The following is a 19785-nucleotide window of genomic DNA, read 5'->3' as shown; positions in this document are numbered from 1 at the left end:
AGGAAGACACACTCACTGCCTTTTGCACGAACTTGACCTTTCCAGTCAAACCCTTCCGTCTTCATTGTGGCTAATGCTGAATACTTGGAGGCCTTTGGGGATGCCATCAAGTGGCAAGCAGGGCCTGGGCGACCATGGCAGGGGTGTCCCTGCCGCCAAACTCCTGCCCATCGGGTAAGAAATCATCATGGAATTCACTTGCTCCACTTTGAAACCAAGTTTGGTTTTATAACCAGGTCCCTGACGACAACCCCAGCAAGGCTGTGAAGGAACCAGGCGTCACCTGGCCTCGCTGACGTGAGCACAAAAAAGTGAATGATGTTAGAGTTACGGAGAATTTACAACACGCTGTGAGCTTGCACTGCTACTAGCTGCCTCTGAATTAGCATTTCTGGGGATCCCTGGGTGGTGCAGCGGTTTGGCGCCTGCCTTTGGCCCAGGGCGCGATCCTGGAGACCCGGGATCGAATCCCACATCGGGCTTCCGGTGCATGGAGCCTGCTTCTCCCTCTGCCTGTGTCTCTGCCTCTCTCTCTCTCTCTGTGACTATCATAAATAAATAAAAATTAAAAAAAAAATGAATTAGCATTTCTACCCGTCTGCCCCCCAATTCAGGTGGATTCAGTGATAGGGGGCTAATGCTGCGTGAGGGCCCACCGTGAAGCTGGGGCTGATGATCTGAACCTGCGGTGGGGCTGGCCTGCATGTCCATTTCTGGCAATAACAGCAGTATCCTTTTGTTTTGAATTTAAAAGCAAAAACCAAAACAAAAGGGAGAGCAAACAATTCTCCCCGAGGACTTTCTCTTCAGGTGCCTCCCCCGGGAGGGACACTGGGACATTCGTGTCAAACATGGTCAGACGGACGACTGGACAGACGGACAACTGGACAGACGGCGCCCACACCCATGTTCTCTGTAGGGGGGCGAGTTTCCATCAGCTTCTCAGAGGCCTGTGCCCCAGCAAGGGGAAGACAGGCCAGGCTTCTCAGCTTGCCCTCTTGACTGTGACCTTGCCCCTGCCGTGTCCCTGTGCCCCGGGGCTGCAGTGACGCCTCTTCTGAGTGCATCCCACAGCAATCTGTGCAGACACGACCAACCCCAGCCAGCTGGCTGTGTCCAGTGAGACCACATGGCCCCTCGGAGCAAGGCCTCCCCCTGAGGAGCATGGGGCTCCCAGGACTCAGGCCACGGTAGCACTGAGCCTACAGTTAACACGCATGTGCCTGGATGTGTGGGAAGAGTGAGTGGGTCCCAAGGGGCCTCACTGAGCTCTCCTCCGCTCCACTCTTGTGAATGAGGACCCTCTTTGTGCACATACTAGGACCTGCTCCTGCTTATTCCCAAGGAGGGTTCCAACCCCACATCTTTCTGGGGGGATCCGGGGGTCACCCACTCTGCTCTCACGACACAGCCTGCCCGCCACATCGCCTGCCTGTTGGCTTGTCCCCAACGGTGACTCTGTGAGGCTAGGGTCCCTCATGTGCTGCACATGGGTGACTCACAGGCTGCAGTGGTCTCATCTGTCCAGGTTGGGCTGCATGCTATGTGGGGGCCCATCTCCTGACTGTGGCCAAGGTGGAGCCATCACAGCAGGCAGGACTTGCTATGAGCCGCATGAGCCCCCCGGCTCTGGGGGTCCTCGAGGAAACAGTCCTGAGCAAGAGCACAGTCACAGAACCGAGTAGACGCTCCCTTAGACATGCGAGTCCGCTCTTACCACGTCGTCCAGAGAGAACTGAGACCCTTGTGCGAAAATGTGGCCGTTCATCGCTATCAGGGCGCACCCGTCATAGTAGAGCCGGTCCCCATCACAGCCCTTCTGATTGGCCAGCAAGTAGATCCCACCATTCTGGAAAATGTGAGCGGTAGCAGAGGTGTCACCTCCCACCATGCCATAAATAGCACCCTGCAGGGAAACCGCATGCACACAGCCGGAGGCCTAGGGCTGGGACCCCCGGGCCTTCCAAAGCACCAGGCATCAGGCCCAATGTCCATTATCGCCTCCCAGCAGCCTTATACGACTGGAGAAGGTGGGGGGTTCATGGAACACAAACCCCACACGACAAAGCCAAGACCCAAACCTGGCTTTGCTGAACCCAAACCCATCCTGTGAGTGACCAGACGACACAGCACCTCGCTGAGTCATGCTGCCCAGCAAGAGCGGCCACCTTGCAGCCCCATGCCTACCTTGGTGGTGGCCATGGTCACCAGGTCCACTCTGGCGTGGGCTTTGCGCAGCACGTGGTGGCTGCCCGAGGCATTGGTAAAAATCTCCACGCCATCCAGACCCATGTCCACGTGTGGGCTGTGGGCAGAGGCAGTTGACAGGAAGAAGAGGGCTGTGTGCCGACCTGCCCTCCCAGCCCCGTTATCTCCATAGCCCATGGCCACGCCGACAGTGCTGCTGTGTGCACGGGGCTGGGCTGACCTGTGGGGTGTCCAGAGCTCCTCGCAGATCTCACTCCCAATGCAGGTGTCCCGGGTGGCCAGCACTGCGTCTCCAAAGGGCACAGTTTCCTGCAGAGGATAGGGTGCATGAGATCCCTTAGTCGTGCCCCATCTGGGATGTGTTCTAACCTTGCTGCCCTTTTGCTTCCAGCCCTAGTGAGTCCCTCCTTAGCTTGGGAGCATTCCTAGCCCAGGTGGCCCAGCACCTGTTGACATCTCTGCTAACACGAATGGCCTGTGGTCACAGCGTTCACTAGCTGGTGGCTGTGCTCTGGCGTGGCCACAGGGCTCACTATGGCTGTGACAAATGGCACTCCACTCTTGAAGTTTCCATCAGCATACATTCCTATAGTCATTGTTATTAAGAGTAAAGAGTCTTGGGAAGCTTGGGTGGCTCAGTGGGTGGAGCATCTGCCTTTGGCTCAGGTTATGATCTTAGGGTCCTGGGGTCCTCCCTGGGGTCCTCCCTGCTCACTGGGGAGCCTGCTTCTCCCTGTCCCTCTGCTGCTCCCCCCATTCATGCACACATACTCTCTCTCAAATAAATAAAATCTAAAAAAAAAAGAAAAAAAAAGAGTAAAAAGCTTCATTTCATGAGGGCCACTCCACGCTGGCTGTGGCACTATGGACTTTTCTGCATCACCCACGCTTTTGACAGTCTGACTGGTTCGGTCCCCACCCCTTGCCCCAGGTCTGCCATGACCTGAGTCTCATTCAAGAAACCTGAGGAAAATCCACCGGTTCCTGGGTGGCAGGGCCAGAAGTGGCAGGAGCTCAGGGGTCAGGGGTGGACCCTCCCTAGGCTGCCAGACAGGTGTGATGAGGCCCTGAGACAACTGTGTGCTGACTGGCTGTGCGGGCGTGGAATGCTCTGACAGGCATGCTGACCTCTCTGGTACACGCTGTCCTAGGCCCAACTTGGCCACCTCTCTTAAACCCAAAGTTACAATGAGACAAGAAATAATCCTGAGGCTTGGAAGGCGCGTGTCCCAGGGCACTTGGTCAGGCTCCCTGACTGCAGGAATGTGTGAGTTCAACACCCTTTACTGCTGAGGGCAAGAACCACTGTGTAAACCTGGCTCTTTCTTCTCTGATGCCTCCTGCCAAGGACAAGCTCACGGTTCACTGTGGCTGTGAGGAAAGCCCTCACCCAGGACCCCCACTGGCCGCTGTGGGACCGTGGGGTTGCCTGGCACCTCGCAAATCTGAGCACGTTGGCACGGCTGGATTCCACACACCATCTTGCCGTGACAAGGCCAGGGCTTGGAGCAACAGGCTGGTAAAGCACAGACCCAAATGCAAGCTCACTGACCGCACCCCACCCCCGGCCTAAAGTGTCCACGCATGGCAGGTCCTGGGCTGTCCGTCCCTTATTCCTGGGCACACTTTAATCCAGTTTCTGGGACCAATTCACACAGCCAGCTTCAACCAACTACCAAGCAAAATCCTTCCAACCACAGACTATGTCCCACACCAGCTTAGTGCGTCTCTGTTGGGATGGTCTGTAGGATGCTACAATCCCGGAATGAAATGGGGAGCATCTCACTCAGGACTACTGCAGACAGGTCTGTTCCAGAGACAGCACCCCCTGACCCCCACCCCGGAGACACAGACACACGGAAATCCACACACAGACATAGTCTATCCTGGGTCAGGACCATATTAAAATGTGCTCGCTGTTGCAGTTCATGGTCAGATGAGTTTCCAGGTCACCTTGGAGGTGACCAGACCTGGCTGCGAGTCCCTGCCCAAGCTTCAGCCTGCCTGACCCTGACTATCCATGGAGAAGGTGCTGAGCCCAAGCTGGCCCCTGGAAGAGCCTCGCTCACAAATCAAAGCCCATGCCAGAGACACAGTCTGGCTCTTGAGAGGAGGTAACCTCTGTCCAGGGGCCAGGGCAGCCACTGTCCTCCAGGGAAGAGACAGAGGAAGATGCTGACAGCCAAGAGGCAAATGGAGCCGGAATCCGGTGGGAAGCAGGGGAGTGGGACCGTGTTTCAGCTCAGTCCTCCCTATGATCGGCTGAATCCCTGCCAGCTCCGCCACTGGAGAGATTCTATAAATCCTGGTAGTGTAGTAATTAGGGGTAGAGAGAACTTGGTGTTGTGGACTGAGCTGCATCCCACTCAAATTCCGATGTTGGAGCCCTGAACACCAGCACCTCAGACTTGTGACCGTATCTGGAGCTGGGTCCTTCAAAGAGGTGGTTACGGTAAGAATGGAGTCACCAGGGTGGCCCTGATCCCATACAACCAGGTTCCCTACCAGGAGAAGCACACAGACATGCCCGGAGGCCGACCGCATGAGGACCCAGGGAGAGCACAGCCATCCACACACACGCAGAGAGGCCTCAGGGGGACCCCGCCTGCCTGTGCCTGGACCTCGGGCTTTAGCCTCCAGGACTAAGAGGTAAGTATCTGTTATTCCACTACGTCTCCTCCATCTGTGGTGCTTTCTTATGAAATTAATACACTTGGCAACCAGAATGGGCACTCAGGCAGAAACTAGAGAAGTCACAGCCCTGCTAAAACACCCCTTCTGTGCCCCCAGCTTCCAAGCACCCATGAGAAGTGGGTCGAACAAGGTTCCAGCCATCAGCCCTGCAGCTTCCAGTAGGAAGATGGTGGACGAGGCCGCCAGACAAGGCTGGATGATCAAAGCTCTGAAGGCCTGGCCGGCAGGTCCAATGGACAAGACAGATTTCTGATGCTGGGTCTTCACAGAATGAATAGGCCGTGGGGTAAAGTCTTCCTTGAACTGTCCTGCCCCCGCTAATTTGGCTTCTAGGGTGGTCCCTGGGCCCAAGCTGCAGCCCCAGCAAGAAACAGCCCACTAAGGCAAGGTGGGGACTCCTCCCCAGCTCCCTGGGAGTCCCAGCCCCCCTGGGAACCCTGGCAAGGTGAGCCAGAGGAGAGGGCGAGGCACGAACAAGCAGAGCATCTGCGATGCAAGAGAATGGAGGCGCCCCCACCACTGGGGGTTCCATCCTCCCTCAGTATGCAGGAATCTCTCCCTGTGTTTGGTTTTGTTTGTTCGGCAGCCAGGGCAGTTCTGGTAGCCTTGCCCCAAAGGGTCCTCCTCCACGTGCCACACCATTAGCCTAGAGCAGTGACGTTTGGCTGGAAGACAAGATCCATCCAGACACTCACCTGCTTTGTCACGTCCTGTATCATCCGGGGGAGAAAATACTCCTCTGTTTGCCTGGGGAGGGAAACACCACAGATCTAAGGATGAGCACACTGGGGGCTGCAAGCTCATGATTCGGTGAGGGCTGTCAGGCACTCACACCAGCCACTGCGATCGACGTCAGGGAAACAGGCGTACAGGACGGACAGATGAAGCTCTGGGGCATCTTACTCAGTGACACCACAGTGCCCAGGAGCTCAACCGCCTCAGCTTCCCCATGCCCTGGTGTCCAGGGCTCCTGAGACGTGTGTCATGGGCATTCTCTCAACAGTGGTTACACTTCCCCGGGGGAAATCTAGGTGGAATGTCTGGGTCCAAAGGATCACACCACACCGCCTTAGCCTGACGCACAATTACAAACCTACGTTATCCCTGAAATGGTTGAATTATGCTCCAAAGTGTACAAGATGGACAGAGTAGAACACACAGTACAAGGCCTCCCAAGGGGCCGCACAGAGAGATAGAAGGTGATCGAAGGTTCACAGACCCGTCCGCATGTAGGCCATTATAAGACATACTGCCGAGATGTTTAATTGTGTATGTTTGTTTTTTCAAGAAACAAACAGAATTCACAAGAGCCTTCCAGGATGACTTCAGCGCTTTTACTTAGGTATAACTATAAGGCTGGGCCGTTGGAGGACGCTGCCTTCTCGCCCACACTAAGAACAGGGATGGGGACATGTGGACACTCTGCTGACTTCTGAGCCACCCCGCCACCCCACAGGAAGCCCTCAAATCCATCAATTGCAGGTTTGCCGATGGCGACATCACTGCGTCAAAATTCACTTTAAAGAGAAGAGCCCCCCCCACCCAAGGCCCCTTCCTTTCCTTGCCCTCCACCCTCACCAAGACCCACTGAGCACCAGGCCAAAGCAAGAACGCCAGGAGACAGCATGTGCTCACCTTTGCTCTCAGTCTCTGCTCCAAGGCTGGTGGTCACCTTGCATGTGGCAGGTGAGCTTTGCCAGGGCTCGCCAAGAGCCAGAATAGCATGAGTAAAAGTTCGCCCTGTACCTTCTCATCCAACGCTTGCCTCAGGCTGGCCCGACCTCTTCCCATGGTTCCCATACCCGCCTCCTCTGAATGGCCTGTGCCCTTCTCTGGCTGGATGCCCTTTCTTCCCAGCCAACATCCTTGGGAAAAATTCTAGATGCGTACTCCTGCCAAGAAACCAGTTTTGGCCATGTCAATCAAAAGCCTTCTCAGCCCCCTAGGAGCTACGAGAGTCCCCTGTGCCCCCCGTCTTACCATGCTTAAATCTCAGGGTGCATCTAAGAACATAATGAAAATGAGTAGATTCTTAAATTATCTGCAGTCAAGAACTGGGTTATTTTTTTCTAATATCTTAAGAGGCCTGAACGAGTCATGTGGCCACTACTAAGGCAGGGACATGGTAACATGCCCAACTATTGTGACCATTTTGGCACAGCGCTCAGAAGGTAAAAATCTCTGTCGTTTCAACAGTGCCAGAGCATGAGGTGGCTGCTCCAGCTTGGTGTCTGCAGCCACCCCTTCCACAGGCATAATCACACAAGCCACAGTCTGAAGGAGCCACCGTGAGACCCACACATCCACATGGCAGAAACAAGAGATGCAATGCTCCCAGGAAATTCAGAGATAACATATCTCAGTAGGAGATCTCAAAGAAGAGATGATCAGACAATATAAAAAGACAGAAAGGGAGCTTGCATAGGATGAGAAGGGTCTGAAACACCGGACGGGCACAGATCTGCAGGACAGAGTCTCCCGGGGAGCATGGCACAGAGGTCAGGTTGGCAACAAACCACAGGAGAAGATGCGGTAAGTGGGCAGAGAGCAGAGGAAAGACCCATAAGACCACGGACCCTTGATGCCCGAATGCAAAGGCTCCTGGACAACAACAGCAAAATAACAAAAGCCTCTGAAACTGGGAAATAAGAGAAATGTTCACAAAACTCAAGTCCCTCTGGTAGGTCAAAACCACTGGGTGTATGTGACAAGGAAGGTAGAGGCCACACTTGGCTGAAGCTCTACCCGCGGAGGAACGGCCGTGCCACTGGCTGCGCTCCCCAACAGCCAGTGACCCCCGTCACTTGGCCTCGCTGTGACCCCCTCTGTCCCCACTCTGCTGGTGCACGGGGGACACTGCTGCCCCTCACAAGGCAACACCCAACTTTTCCAAAGTCCCAGTTGGCCTGGGATCCTTGCCGGGACCTGGCGCTCTCCGACCGTTTAATTTTGTCACTCTGGTGGCGCAGAAAGAAATCTCGCTGTGGTGCCAGGTTATATCAACCTGAGTTCTAGTGACATTCAGCATCTATTCACACATTTGTTTTTCACTTCTATCCAATTTCTATTGTTCTTTGTACCTTTATTTTTTGTTTGAGTTTCTCTGATTGAATATTTTTTCTGGTTTTTATTGATTTGTGAGTCCTTTATACACCTAAGCAGTAACCTTTGGGCATTTGACAAATATTTGCTGGGTCCCCACCACCTGCCAGCTCTCTTCTCAGAACTAAAGAGACCACAAGTACATGGGTGCCATGTTAACATCCATCAGATGCTGTGCTCAGCGCTTTACACACAGATTCATGTCATCCTCATGTCATTCATGACCACAACCCCATGGGATCATTGCCATGACCGTCCCCAAGGTGCAGAAAGTCAGGTTGCTTTGCTGGCCTGAAGTGGCCCAGCCAAACAGTAGAGTCAGGGTTCGACCTCCCACCTCCAAGTGACCACCTGCTCTTTAAGCGCTACAGACCCCACTGTGCGGCCCGGATCAACGAGGGTCTTCAAAAAAGGTGCTTTACATAAGAAAATATGAGAAAATGAGAAAGAGCTCTCAAATGAAAAATAAGAGAACTAAACTTAAATTTTAGTAGAGATAGAAAGATGATAAAATCTTCTAGAATGTGGGAAAGAAAAGATAAGAGCAGAGAAGACAGTCTACAAAGTCCAATCCCCCAACAAGAGGTGTTTCAGAAACAGAAAACAGAAACTTCCTAGAAAGGACGGACGACCTTTCTCAAAACTACAGGATTGGGGTCTCCGGGTTACGGGGCCACAGAAGACCTCACCCAAGGCCCATATAACAAAATTGAAAAACACTAAGGATACCGAGAAGTTTCTCCATGTGCCCTGGGGAAAAGAAAATAATGAGATGAGAGCAAAGAAGATGGAGTAGTACCAGGCTTCTCCCCAGCAAGGGCGTGAGCCAAAGGCAATCCTTCAAATGATATGTTTAAAACTATGCACAAAAGTTATTTTGAAGCTAGGTTTTTTGTTTGTTTGTTTTTTTAAATTCTGTAAAACTATTCATCACATGTAAGGGTCCAATAAAGACATCTGAAGGCAGGGAAGGTGTCCAAAAATTCAGTTTCCTTGGGTCGCTGCTTACAAAGTGTGAAATTATGATTTATCATAAGAAACATTTGGTCTTCCTGGCACTGAGCTCCCAAAGCCCTTGGGATTTTCCAGAGATAAAAGCCACAAAGGTGTTGTTACATTAATACATGTTGGTAGGGAAAGCTCTCACGGTTGCCAGGGCAGCCAAGCCACGAGTCTGGCAGTTGAAGATCCTCCAGACCTGGGGAGAGAGCCAGGCTGGGGGTTAAGTTAGTGGCCAAAGGCCAGTGATTTAATCATTCGTGCCCTATAATGAAGCTTCCAGAAAACTGCAAAGAACGAGGTTCGGGGAGCTCTTGGTTTGGCGACCACACGGAGACCTGGGGAGAGTGGTACACCCCCATGGCCTGCCCCGTGCCTCTCTCCCACCTGGCTGTCCTGATTATATCCTTGAGGAGTATGCCATGATTTAGAAATCAGCCTCAGGAGGGCATGGTGGGAACCTCTGGAATTTACTGGAAGCCGTGTTCCAGGGAATGAGCAACTCGTCAGAGAAAGAGAGGCAGGCGGCTGCTTGGCTCAGGACTGGGAGAAGAAGTCCCAAGAACTGTGCAGGAAGCGGGCGTACAGAAAACCCCAAAGTTCTCCGACGCAAAAATATGGACCATTTGAAGGTAAAATGTTGAAAGTTCTACCTGTAGTAGCAGCAGTGGTACATAAGCCCCAGTAACCCCACAACAGAACAAGGCAGGGTTTCTTGCCCAAGGGTGATCATGCCCCCAGGCGATGCTTGGCAAAGTCTGGAGACATCCGAGGCTGTCACACATGGACTACCTATGGGAGGTGCCAGGGAGGCTGCCACGCAGAGGACGTGCAGACGACAGCCCAAAGCAATGGGCTGCAGGATGGCTCCAGACACAAGATGCCCAGTGGTTGATGAATTTTCTGTGATAAATTGGCTGTACTGTAACCAGTTGCCTCAAGACAGCTGCACCTAAATGGCCGGAACTTGTCCCAAATGCTTACAAATCCCCCCCATGATGTGGACCGAGGCTGCGTGGGAAAGACATGAACGGAACATCCACGCAGTAGTCTCAAACTGTGCTTCCCTGCGCCAGGCACAGGGCCTTACCGGCTCCTTGACCACGGGGTGAACCAGCGCAGCTCCCGGTAGTTGCCTTCGTTGGCCAAGGCCATTTTGGGCCTGATGAGCAAGATCCTCCTACAGGCAGAAAAACAGGATGGCTCCTGAGATGAACACCTAGTCACAAGGAGCAGCCCACAGGACCACCCTCCCCTGCCAGTGGATGATGACAGAGCCACTAGACCCAGCAAGTGTGCTATGTGGGTGGCTGAGGTCCAGGGACCCCAGGGAACGTGAAGACTGCCTCGAGCGGCTTCTGGGCAGCAGCCCTATGCTATGGTCTCTCTCCTTCTAACACCTGCAGGCGTCCGTGGTGGGCAGAGCCCAGGAGGAGGAGGGACACCTGTGTCACCTGGGCACTCCCTCCCAGCAGCCACCTACCTATTGAGGAATATCACCCTGCAGTTGTAGCGGACATTCCGGTGCAACACTGGCCTGTGAAGAGAGGGGACATGCACGTGTGTCTGTGAGCAGCAAAATCACATGTCTGTTTTAGTACAAAGCACCCTCGGGCCTGTAAGAGAGTCAGAAGGTTCCTCTGGGGCTTTCTCAAAGGGCCTCCGCCATGATATAGGTTCTAAACAGGAGAGACCCTTGTAAATGGAGCACAATCGCTCCCTCTCAGGGCTCTTCCTCTCCTCCTGCACCATTCTCATACCTCCCAGGGGCCGCCCCTGCCTCTGCACACAGCTCCGTCACTGTATCACCTCTCCATCCCCAGTGACCTCTAGCACCAGCCCCTGTGCTGGTTCCAGGTTCCCCTTCAGAGCGCCTCCTGACCTGTGACCCACACCCCTTCTAGGAGGCAGGTCTTGGGGCTGGGGGTGGGGCGGGGGAGCTGAATACATTAGTCCAGCACTGTGTCTGGACCCCTCCCACATGGTGCTTCACGTGTCCGCCCGTCTGCAGGAAGCCAGGCCCTCTGCCAGGGCAGAGCTGGGCAGGTACCAAGGACATCATGACATAATTGCTATTTCATTCAGAAGCTTAGAGGTCCACATAAATGCTAGATTTGAAAACAAAATACCTTTATAAATATGACTGTTTACATTCTTTTTTTTTTTTTTTTTAGATTTTATTTATTTATTCATGAGACAGAGAGAGAGAGAGAGAGAGAGAGGGGCAGAGACACAAGCAGAGGGAGAAGCAGCCTCCAGGCAGGGAGCCTGACGTGGGACTTGATCCTGGGTCTCCAGGACCAGGCCCTGGGCTGAAGGCGGTGCTAAACCACTGAGCCACCTGGGCTGCCCCAGGTTGTTTACATTCTAAGAGTGAGAAGTAGAAAAATAAAAATAGGATTATAGGGGCGCCTGGGTGGCTCAGAACGTTGAGTGCCTGACTCTTGATTTCAGCTTGGGAAACAATCCTGGGGTTGTGAGACTGGGCCCCACATCGGCCTCCCCGCTCAGGGAGGCATCTGCTTCTCTCTCTCCCTCTGCCCCTTCCCTGCTCTCTCTCTCTCTCTAAAATAAATAAATATTTTTAAAAATAGGATTATAAACTCCAAGCCAAGAGAAGAACGCAGAGCACAGAAAGGAAGCAGGGGAGGACAAGAGCCGGAATGAGCGGCCGTGGTGGCTACACCAGGACGCCCAGGGACATCCACGTCCTAACCCCTGGAGCCTGTGAATATATTACCTCACATGGCAAGAGGGGCTTTGCAGATGTGATAACTGAGTTACAGACCCTGAGACAGGGACATTATCCTGGGTGACCTGGGGACGCCCAATGTAATCACAAGGTCTTCCATGTGGGAAGAGGGGGTCAGAGCAGGAGCCAAGAGTGTGGAGCGGAACTGCAGGGGAGCACTGCTGGCTCTGAAGGTGGGTGACAGGTCGAGGGATGCAGGAGCCTCTTGAAGCGGGATCCCCCCAAGAACTTCCAGGAGCCAGCCTGGCTGACCCAGTTTTCACGTCTGATGTGCAGAAATATAAGACAAAAAATTGGTGGTGTTTTCGTGCCTTACATTTGTAATAATTTCTCACAGCAGCAATAGGATGGAAACATGTCAGAATCACGATAAACGTGAACAAAGTGGGTTAAAAATCCCGTATGTGTGCTGTTGAATGAGGCCCCAATCAACGCAAGTCACAGTGAGGTGGGAAAGAGGGCTGGGCCCACGCAAGGCCGTGCTAAGGTAGAGAAGGCACACCTGGCTCTATTCCCACCAGGTAGAATTGACCTGAAGACACAAACAGGAAACATACACAAGCCCACTGATGCGCTGTCACTCTGTAGGGATGGCACAGACGCACAGGAGCAGTGATGGAACCCCACCCAGGGGCTACGCCTGGGGACCTGTCTCTACATACCTGCACCATACACACCTGCCCTTGGGGACCTGTCCCTATGTACCTGCACCGTACACACCTACACCTGGGGACCTACCCCTACGTACCTCCACTGTACATACCTGCCCTTGGCGACCTGCCCCCTAGGAACCTACAGTATACACACCCGTGCCTGGGGACCTGTCCCTATATACCTACACCATACACACCTGCCCCTGGGGACCAGCCTCTATGTGCTTGCACTATACACACCTGCACCTGGGGATCTGCCCCTATGTACCTGCACTGTACACATCTGTGCCTGGGGACCTGCTCCCTATGTACCTGTACTGTACACACCTGCCCTTGGGGACCTGTCCCTACATACATGCACCGTACATACTTGTCCTTGGGGACCTGCCCCAGATGTACCTGCACTATACACACCTGCACCTGGGGACCTGCCCCTACGTACCTGCATTGTACCCACCTGCACTATACACACCTGCGCCTGGGGATCTGCCCCCCTATGTACCTGCACTGTACACATCTGCACCACACACACCTGTGTCTAGGGACCTGGCCCTACATCCCTGTACCATACACATCTGCCCTTGGGGACCTGCCCCTAAGTACCTGCACTGTACACACCTGCACCTAGGGACCTGCCTCTATGTACCTGCACTATACACATGTGCGCCTGTGGACCCTCCCCCTATTTACCTGCACTATACGCACCTATACCTGGAGACCTGCCCCCTATGTACCTGCACTATACACACCTGTGCCTGGGGACATACCTCCTATGTACCTGCACTGTACACACCTGCACCTGGGGACCTGCCCCCCATGTATCTGTACCATACATACTTGTGCCTGAGGACCTGCCCCCTATGTATCTGCACTGTACACACCTGCAGTATATACACGTGCGTCTGGGACCTGACCCCTACATACCTGCACTGTACATACTTGTGGCTGGGGACCTGCCCCCTGTGTAACTGCACTGTATACACCTATGCCTGGGGACCTGCCCCCTACATACGTGCACCATATACACCTGCACCTGGGGACCCCATCCCCTACATACCCACACCAGATATACCTGCTCCTGTGGACACCCTCCCCACTTACTCAAGCTGTATATACCTGCACCTGTGGAAGCTGTACCATCCAGAACCATATGGTCCCAGGAGTTAGCATTAAGGGAAGAAAGTGCCATCTATGTGACAAGGTGAACACTGCCCTCCCACCTGTGCAGTGTGCTCCCACACATGCAGAAGCTTCTGGGGGAACCTGCAAAAACTGTGTCCCAGAGCTGCCTCTCCTGGGAGACTCAAGGGTCTACAGGCTGGTGGGGGTGGGGGGTGGGGTACAAAATCCGCTTTCAACATCAGGTCTTTCCTATTTGGAATGTGTGGATTCCAGGTCCCTGAGGGTCAGATGGTGCCAGAGAGCTCACACTCGAGCCTTATCTTCTGAGCTTGCCTTCCCAATGCCTGCGTTGGCACTTACATTCCCACATCACAGATGATATCCTGAGTGACTGGAGATTCAAGAAGGGCAGCCAGGACTTGGAGCGAGTGCAAGAGGGTGTCCGACTCATAATAATGATCCCAACATCCATAGCCACTGCGGAGGAAGGGAGCAGACAGGTGAGCCCTGGATACGTACTAGGGGAACCCCAGAGACACATCAGAGTTGGGGAGGAGAGGAGCCCTGGGGAAGGTCAGCAGGGGCCGATGAGCTAATGGGGTCAGAATGTGCAGGGGTGCAACCAGGCACTGGTGTCTTTTCAAAACTTCCTGGGTGATTTCACCACGCAACCAGAGTTAGGATCACTGTTACAGAAGAGGATGCATTTCCCTGGAAATTAAGAAACCCCCAGCCCCAGGCTCTTTCTCCAAGCTTTCAGTTACTATGAGAAATTCTCTCTTGTCTGTGTGTCTGGCTGTGGATTTTTTTTAAACTTTTAATGGAGCCAAAATCACACAGATCTGCAAAACTAGACCCACAGACTGCATTCCTCAGCAAGGATGATCATTAATATCACTCCATTACCACTCACAGAGCGACTCTTAGTTCTTGCTACACATGCTTGTGCTGGGAGCAGGCAGGATGGTGTCCTCCCAAAATGTGTGTCTACATCCCAACCCCCAGAATGCATGAATATGACCATATTTGGGCAAAGGGTCTTTCTTTACATAGGGAATTAAGGATCTAAAGAGGAAATGAGCCCAAATGATGAGGGCAGGTCCTGAATCTAACAGAAGGATGAGAAGACCCAGTGAGGGGGCGTGTGAAGAGGGAGATCACAGAGGGATGTGGCCACAGGATGAGGGACTGGGAGCGATAACTGGAGGAGGCAGGATGGATCCTCCCCTGGAGCTTTTGGAGGAAGCAGGGCACTGCCCACACCCTGATTTTGGGCTTCTGGACTCCTGAACTGTGAGTTAATTCCACCGGTTTGAAACCACTGAGCTTGTGGAATTGTGTTATAGCAGCCCCAGAAAACTCATACAGTGCTCTGGGATGTTGTAAAGTGTGAAGACGAGCTTGCCAGCAGTCTGCAGGCACAGGTGTGCCAGGAACAACGCACAGTGACTGTAAACTACTTCTAAATCTTCAAAAATGTTCCCTTCCTCCTGTGCGGCGGCCTAGGAGCAATGCTGCAAGTCCTGAGCAAACTTTGTGCACACGGACATAGAGCACCACCGCCCCCCACCCCCAATTGGCATTTGCATGTTTAATGTCTGGAAAGCATGACTCTCAGCCTTCAGTTCTGAGAAGGAAAGCCCAGGTTCTCAGATGCAAAGGAGGTCAAGGAGATGCGCCCTTGAGGGCTCAAGACCTGGGCTAGCCTTTCCTCTCCAACGGGCAGAGTCTTGAGAGTCTTGTTCTGGAGGTTTTATGCCCTGGCAGCTCCCAGTCCACCCACGATACCTAATGGCAATGGATGCCACATGTCCCATGCCTGACATCTGGCCATCAGCTGACACCTTGCTCCCTTGGCTGGCCAACAACTGGAGGGGCATTTTGTAACAGGGACTGTAAGCGCCCCCGGCCCATTTTAGGTAGCAGCCTTCCATCTGCAAAGTCTACAGAACTGGCTCAAAGGACACAGCCAGGCTTTCTAGCAAAGGACCTCTAGATCCCCGGTGGCACTGGCCTCTCATTCCCTTTCCAAGTGCCCCCTCTGGGGTGTGAGCTGGAGACCTGGCCGCCAGAGACAGGGAGTAGGTGTGCTCAGCGAATGGGCCCGGCTCCCTCCTGCCCCAGCTTCCTCTCTGCAAACAGTCACCAATAATAAATGTGAGCCTCCTCCTTAGATTATCAACAGATACAAAAGTACCATCCTGGGATCCTGTAGCTAAAGTGACTGGTCCGGATTTGGGGGCCAGGTGTGGGGAGAGAACAGGACAAGGAGCAAAGACCTAACCTAAAGGTGCCTGAGCAGCGATTATGCCAGGGGGACTGGGCTGTTGATGGTAGAGATCACTGAGACACCCCAGGGCCCTGGCAGCTAGCCGAGGAGTGTCTTGAAGACCAGTTTAAGTGAGGGGACAAATGCTGTTGGAATTACAGGAGACACAGCCCAAGAAAAGTCAGGATTCCAAGAACAGAAGTCTAGCTAGTGAAGAAAATGACAGGAGTAGCCTCGAGGACCACTGGGAGGAGACATTCTGTCTACATGAAGCCCAGAAACTGAGGCAGGATCACAGCCTGAGGAGGGACTTCTGATTCCACCAATGACCAGGACTGTGCACACATGGGGACCCAGAAGGGCACAGAGGGCAGCTGACACGTGTGACAAAAGAATCATAGCTTGTAAGGGACTTGCCTGTGGTGGCCTCTTGCTTAATTCTGAATAAGGGACAAGGAGGAACTGGCTTCCCTATCATTGTGAAAAGGCAGAGTGGGGAGAGGCCACAACCAGAGAGACCTGCTGTGGGCCAAACATGAAAGGGAGGACCTGGGGAGGGTGGTAGCCAGCAGAACGGCTTTGACGTCAGCCCCGGCTGGCAAGTCTCAGCAACTTTAGTGACCCAACACGGGACTCCAGGCTTGCCCAGCCTGGCTGGGCACTCTCGCTCAGAGGCATAAAGCAGGCCCACACAGGGGCTTCTGATGCCCCTCAACAGTCCTGCACATCCGCACCTCTCCATACCGACCCCCTTCCCTGCCTTTCCATGGTGGGGAGCTGACACGGATCCCTCCACCTGCCTTCCCTGCGGGGTCTGTGCGTTCTGCTCTCACCATATTTCCAGTTCTGGTCCCAGCCTGTATCTTGCTCCTTTGCGTTTGGCAATTTCAATACCTACAGGTCCAGGGGGGAGGGAGGGAGAGAGAGACAGAGAGCAATTTCAGCATCTATAACATAGTCAAAGGCAGATAAAACACTGCTGTAATAGGTGTGATAAAAAGCTAAACCACAAACAAAAGCACTCCAGTGGTCTCCCTGACCCCATGCAGCCAAGGACAGGCACTCCCACAGGCCCTGCTTACCCTGCAGGCAATAAGACACAGAGCCTGCAGGGCTGACCCTTAGCACGGGGCAGGAGGAGGAAGCCACACCCTGGTAGTTCATTAACAGGCAGATGTGAAAGAACGAGTGCAGGGAGAAAGCAGGACTCAGAGGACCACAGCCTTCAGTGGCACCAGCGACCTCTGGTTTGGGCCAGCAGTGCCCCAGTGTGCATCTGCAGAGAAGAGGCCACCCGAATGGAGACCGAGCTCTGGCCACTGACCGCCTCGCTCTAACTACATACACTTTGCGCTCTGATGAGATGAAAGCAGGTTTATGTCACAAAAAAAAGAGGTTGGAGGTCTGGGGCACATGCCCTCCCCTGCATCATCCTGTTCTTCCTGCTTTTAGCAAACCCTCTTGCGGGGAGCAGCTCCGAACAAGATGGCCTGGGGTGAGCACACCTGCAGGGTTGCCCAGGACAGCCCCGCTGTAGCTGGAGGTATAAGTAGTCAGGTCTTTCATGCTTACAGATGAGCTGGTGCCAAGGCTCACTATATGGTGGTCCCGCTAGAACCTCACCCTAGTCTCTAAGCTTGCAGGCTCACCCCTTACTCTGCTTCCCTCTTGGGGCCGGCTTCTCCCCATCAGGCCTTTCTCTAGGCAACAGATGCTATTAACAGCACTCCCACTGTCTTAAAGTCTGACTTGCTTCAAGCTCACACGCTCCTTGCTTGCTGACCTAAATCCCTGGATCTGTAGCAGAACAAACCTACTTTCCCCAAGATCTGCAGACCACTGGCGTTGAGGACTGAAGGACCAAACTCTCCCAGATGAGCCTCACTACATCTGAAAACAGCTGGGGGGACGCACCAGTGAGTGTGCTCAGGGTCACATCCGAATGCCTCCTGCCCCACTGCCTCCTGCCTGGAAACCTGCTGCTCCTGCATAAGGCCACCCTCCCTCTTCCTGCAACTTCCTCTTTGAAAACTTGCCCCCCCCCCCCCCCACCGGGGAAGATGGCCTTTGACAGGTCAGTCCACCATCTTCTCTGGTTGCCTGGTTCCTGAATAGAGCCACCTTTCCTTACCCCTCATCATGTGTCTCTCAAGTGTTGATGGCAAGCTGCCAAACCTACATTAGGAACCAGTTCTCTGTCTGGTCACAAGACCACCTTTCGTGGGACACTTCTTCACAACCTCCTCGCCAGTGGCTGGCCAACCCTCCCCTTAAGCGCCTCTAAACATGGGCAACTCAGCAACTCTCAGGCAGCTCAGCGCTAGCTAAGCCACACTGGACCCCAAGGGCATCTGAAGACAGGTAAGCCTCAGCCTCTCACCTCCATCTCTGTCTCTGCAGCATCCTTGTCCTACCTCCAGTGTCCTCACCAGGCAATCAGGAGGGGCCCTGAGCACTTGAGGGGGCAGGGAGTGGTCATTATGCATCATCTTATTTGTCTCCAAACCCAGGGCTGTGACTTTCCATAGAGCAGGTAAGTGTGTGAATCACAAGGACCTTCACCTGCCCCCCTCCGTAGTCCCCCGCACAACCCCTCCCCTTGAACACCCGGTCCCCCCTTGCATCCTGTACTTCAACCCTCGCTCCCCTACACCCTGTCCCCCTTGCACCCCATCCCCCAACCCTCGCTCCCCTATACCCCATCCCCTGGACCCTTGCTCCCTTATACCCCGCCCCCTTGCACCCCATCCCCCCCACCCTCGCTCCTACACCCCGTCCCCCTTGCACCCCGTCCCAAGCTCCCCTACACCCCGTCCTCCTTGCACCCCATCCCCCCAACCCTCGCTCCCCTACACCCCGTCCCCGTTGCACCCTCGCTCCCCTACACCCCGTCCCCCTTGCACCCCCACTCCCCTACACCCAGTCCCCCTTGCACCCCTGCTCCCCTATACCCCATCCCCCTTGCACCTGTCCCCTCAACCCTCGCTCCCCTACACCCCGTCCCCCTTGCACCCCGTCCCCCCAACCCTCGCTCCCCTGCACCCCGTCCCCCTTGCACCCCCGCTCCCCTACACCCCGTCCGCCTTGCACCCTGTCCCCCTTGCATCCCGTCCCAACCCTCGCTCCCCTACACCCCAGCCCCCTTGCACCCTCGCTCCCCTACACCCCGTCCCCCTTGCACCCCGTCCCCCCTACACCCCATCCCCCCTACACCCCATCCCCCTTACACCCCGTCCCCCCTACACCCTGTCCCCCTTGCACCCCCGCTCCCCCACACCCCGTCCCCCTTGCACCCCATCCCCCTTGCACCCCCGCTCCCCCACACCCCGTCCCCCTTGCACCCCGTCCCCCCTGCACCCGTCCCCCTTGCACCCCGTCCCCCTTGCACCCCCGCTCCCCCACACCCCGTCCCCCTTGCACCCCGTCCCCCCTACACCCGTCCCCCTTGCACCCCCGCTCCCCCACACCCCGTCCTCCTTGCACCCCGTCCCCCCTACACCCGTCCCCCCTGCACCCGTCCCCCTTGCACCCCGTCCCCCTTGCACCCCCGCTCCCCCACAGCCCGTCCCCCTTGCACCCCGTCCCCCCTGCACCCGTCCCCCTTGCACCCCGTCCCCCTTGCACCCCCGCTCCCCCACACCCCGTCCCCCTTGCACCCCCGTCCCCCCGCCCGACCCCCTGCCCCGTCCCACCCCGTCCGACCACTGCCCCCACCTCGCCGCCCCAGACTCACTCTTTAAGATCCGCTGCAGATTGCCCTGGAAGTCCAGGGCCCACTGGTTGAGCGCGCAGGCGGCCACCGTCACCTTCCGGCCCATCGCGGCGGCGGCAGCTCGGGCCCTTCCGGGTCGCCGCGCGGGTCCGCCGGGTCCGGGCCGCAGAGCCGCGGCGGCAGGCCCCGCCCCCGCCCCGCCCCCGCCAGCCCCGCCCCCCGAGCTCGCGGCCGCGCCTGCGCAGGAAGGAGGCGCCCTTACGCGCCGCCGAGA

At 55.1% G+C, this 19785-nt stretch overlaps 1 protein-coding gene across 1 annotated transcript in view; it reads right to left on the bottom strand.

Annotated features, from left to right (window-relative positions):
- NADSYN1 (NAD synthetase 1) overlaps positions 1-19681 on the bottom strand; it is a 38031-nt gene extending 18350 nt beyond the window's left edge. Inside the window, exons 1-9 of the mRNA XM_077862810.1 lie at positions 19533-19681; positions 16633-16693; positions 13891-14007; positions 10487-10540; positions 10094-10183; positions 5598-5649; positions 2429-2517; positions 2188-2305; positions 1718-1849 (exon numbers count right to left, since the gene is read on the bottom strand). Of these exons, the coding sequence (XP_077718936.1) occupies positions 1718-1849; positions 2188-2305; positions 2429-2517; positions 5598-5649; positions 10094-10183; positions 10487-10540; positions 13891-14007; positions 16633-16693; positions 19533-19617 (798 nt within the window). The 5' untranslated portion in view covers positions 19618-19681. The remainder of the gene's footprint in view (positions 1-1717; positions 1850-2187; positions 2306-2428; positions 2518-5597; positions 5650-10093; positions 10184-10486; positions 10541-13890; positions 14008-16632; positions 16694-19532) is intronic.
- Positions 19682-19785: the final 104 nt, after the last annotated feature.

The sequence above is a fragment of the Canis aureus genome, chromosome 21, assembly GCF_053574225.1.
Source record: "Canis aureus isolate CA01 chromosome 21, VMU_Caureus_v.1.0, whole genome shotgun sequence".
Taxonomy (NCBI): domain Eukaryota; kingdom Metazoa; phylum Chordata; class Mammalia; order Carnivora; family Canidae; genus Canis; species Canis aureus.
The sequence above is the reverse complement of the archived record's forward strand: the minus strand, read 5'-3'. Positions and strand labels throughout refer to the sequence as shown.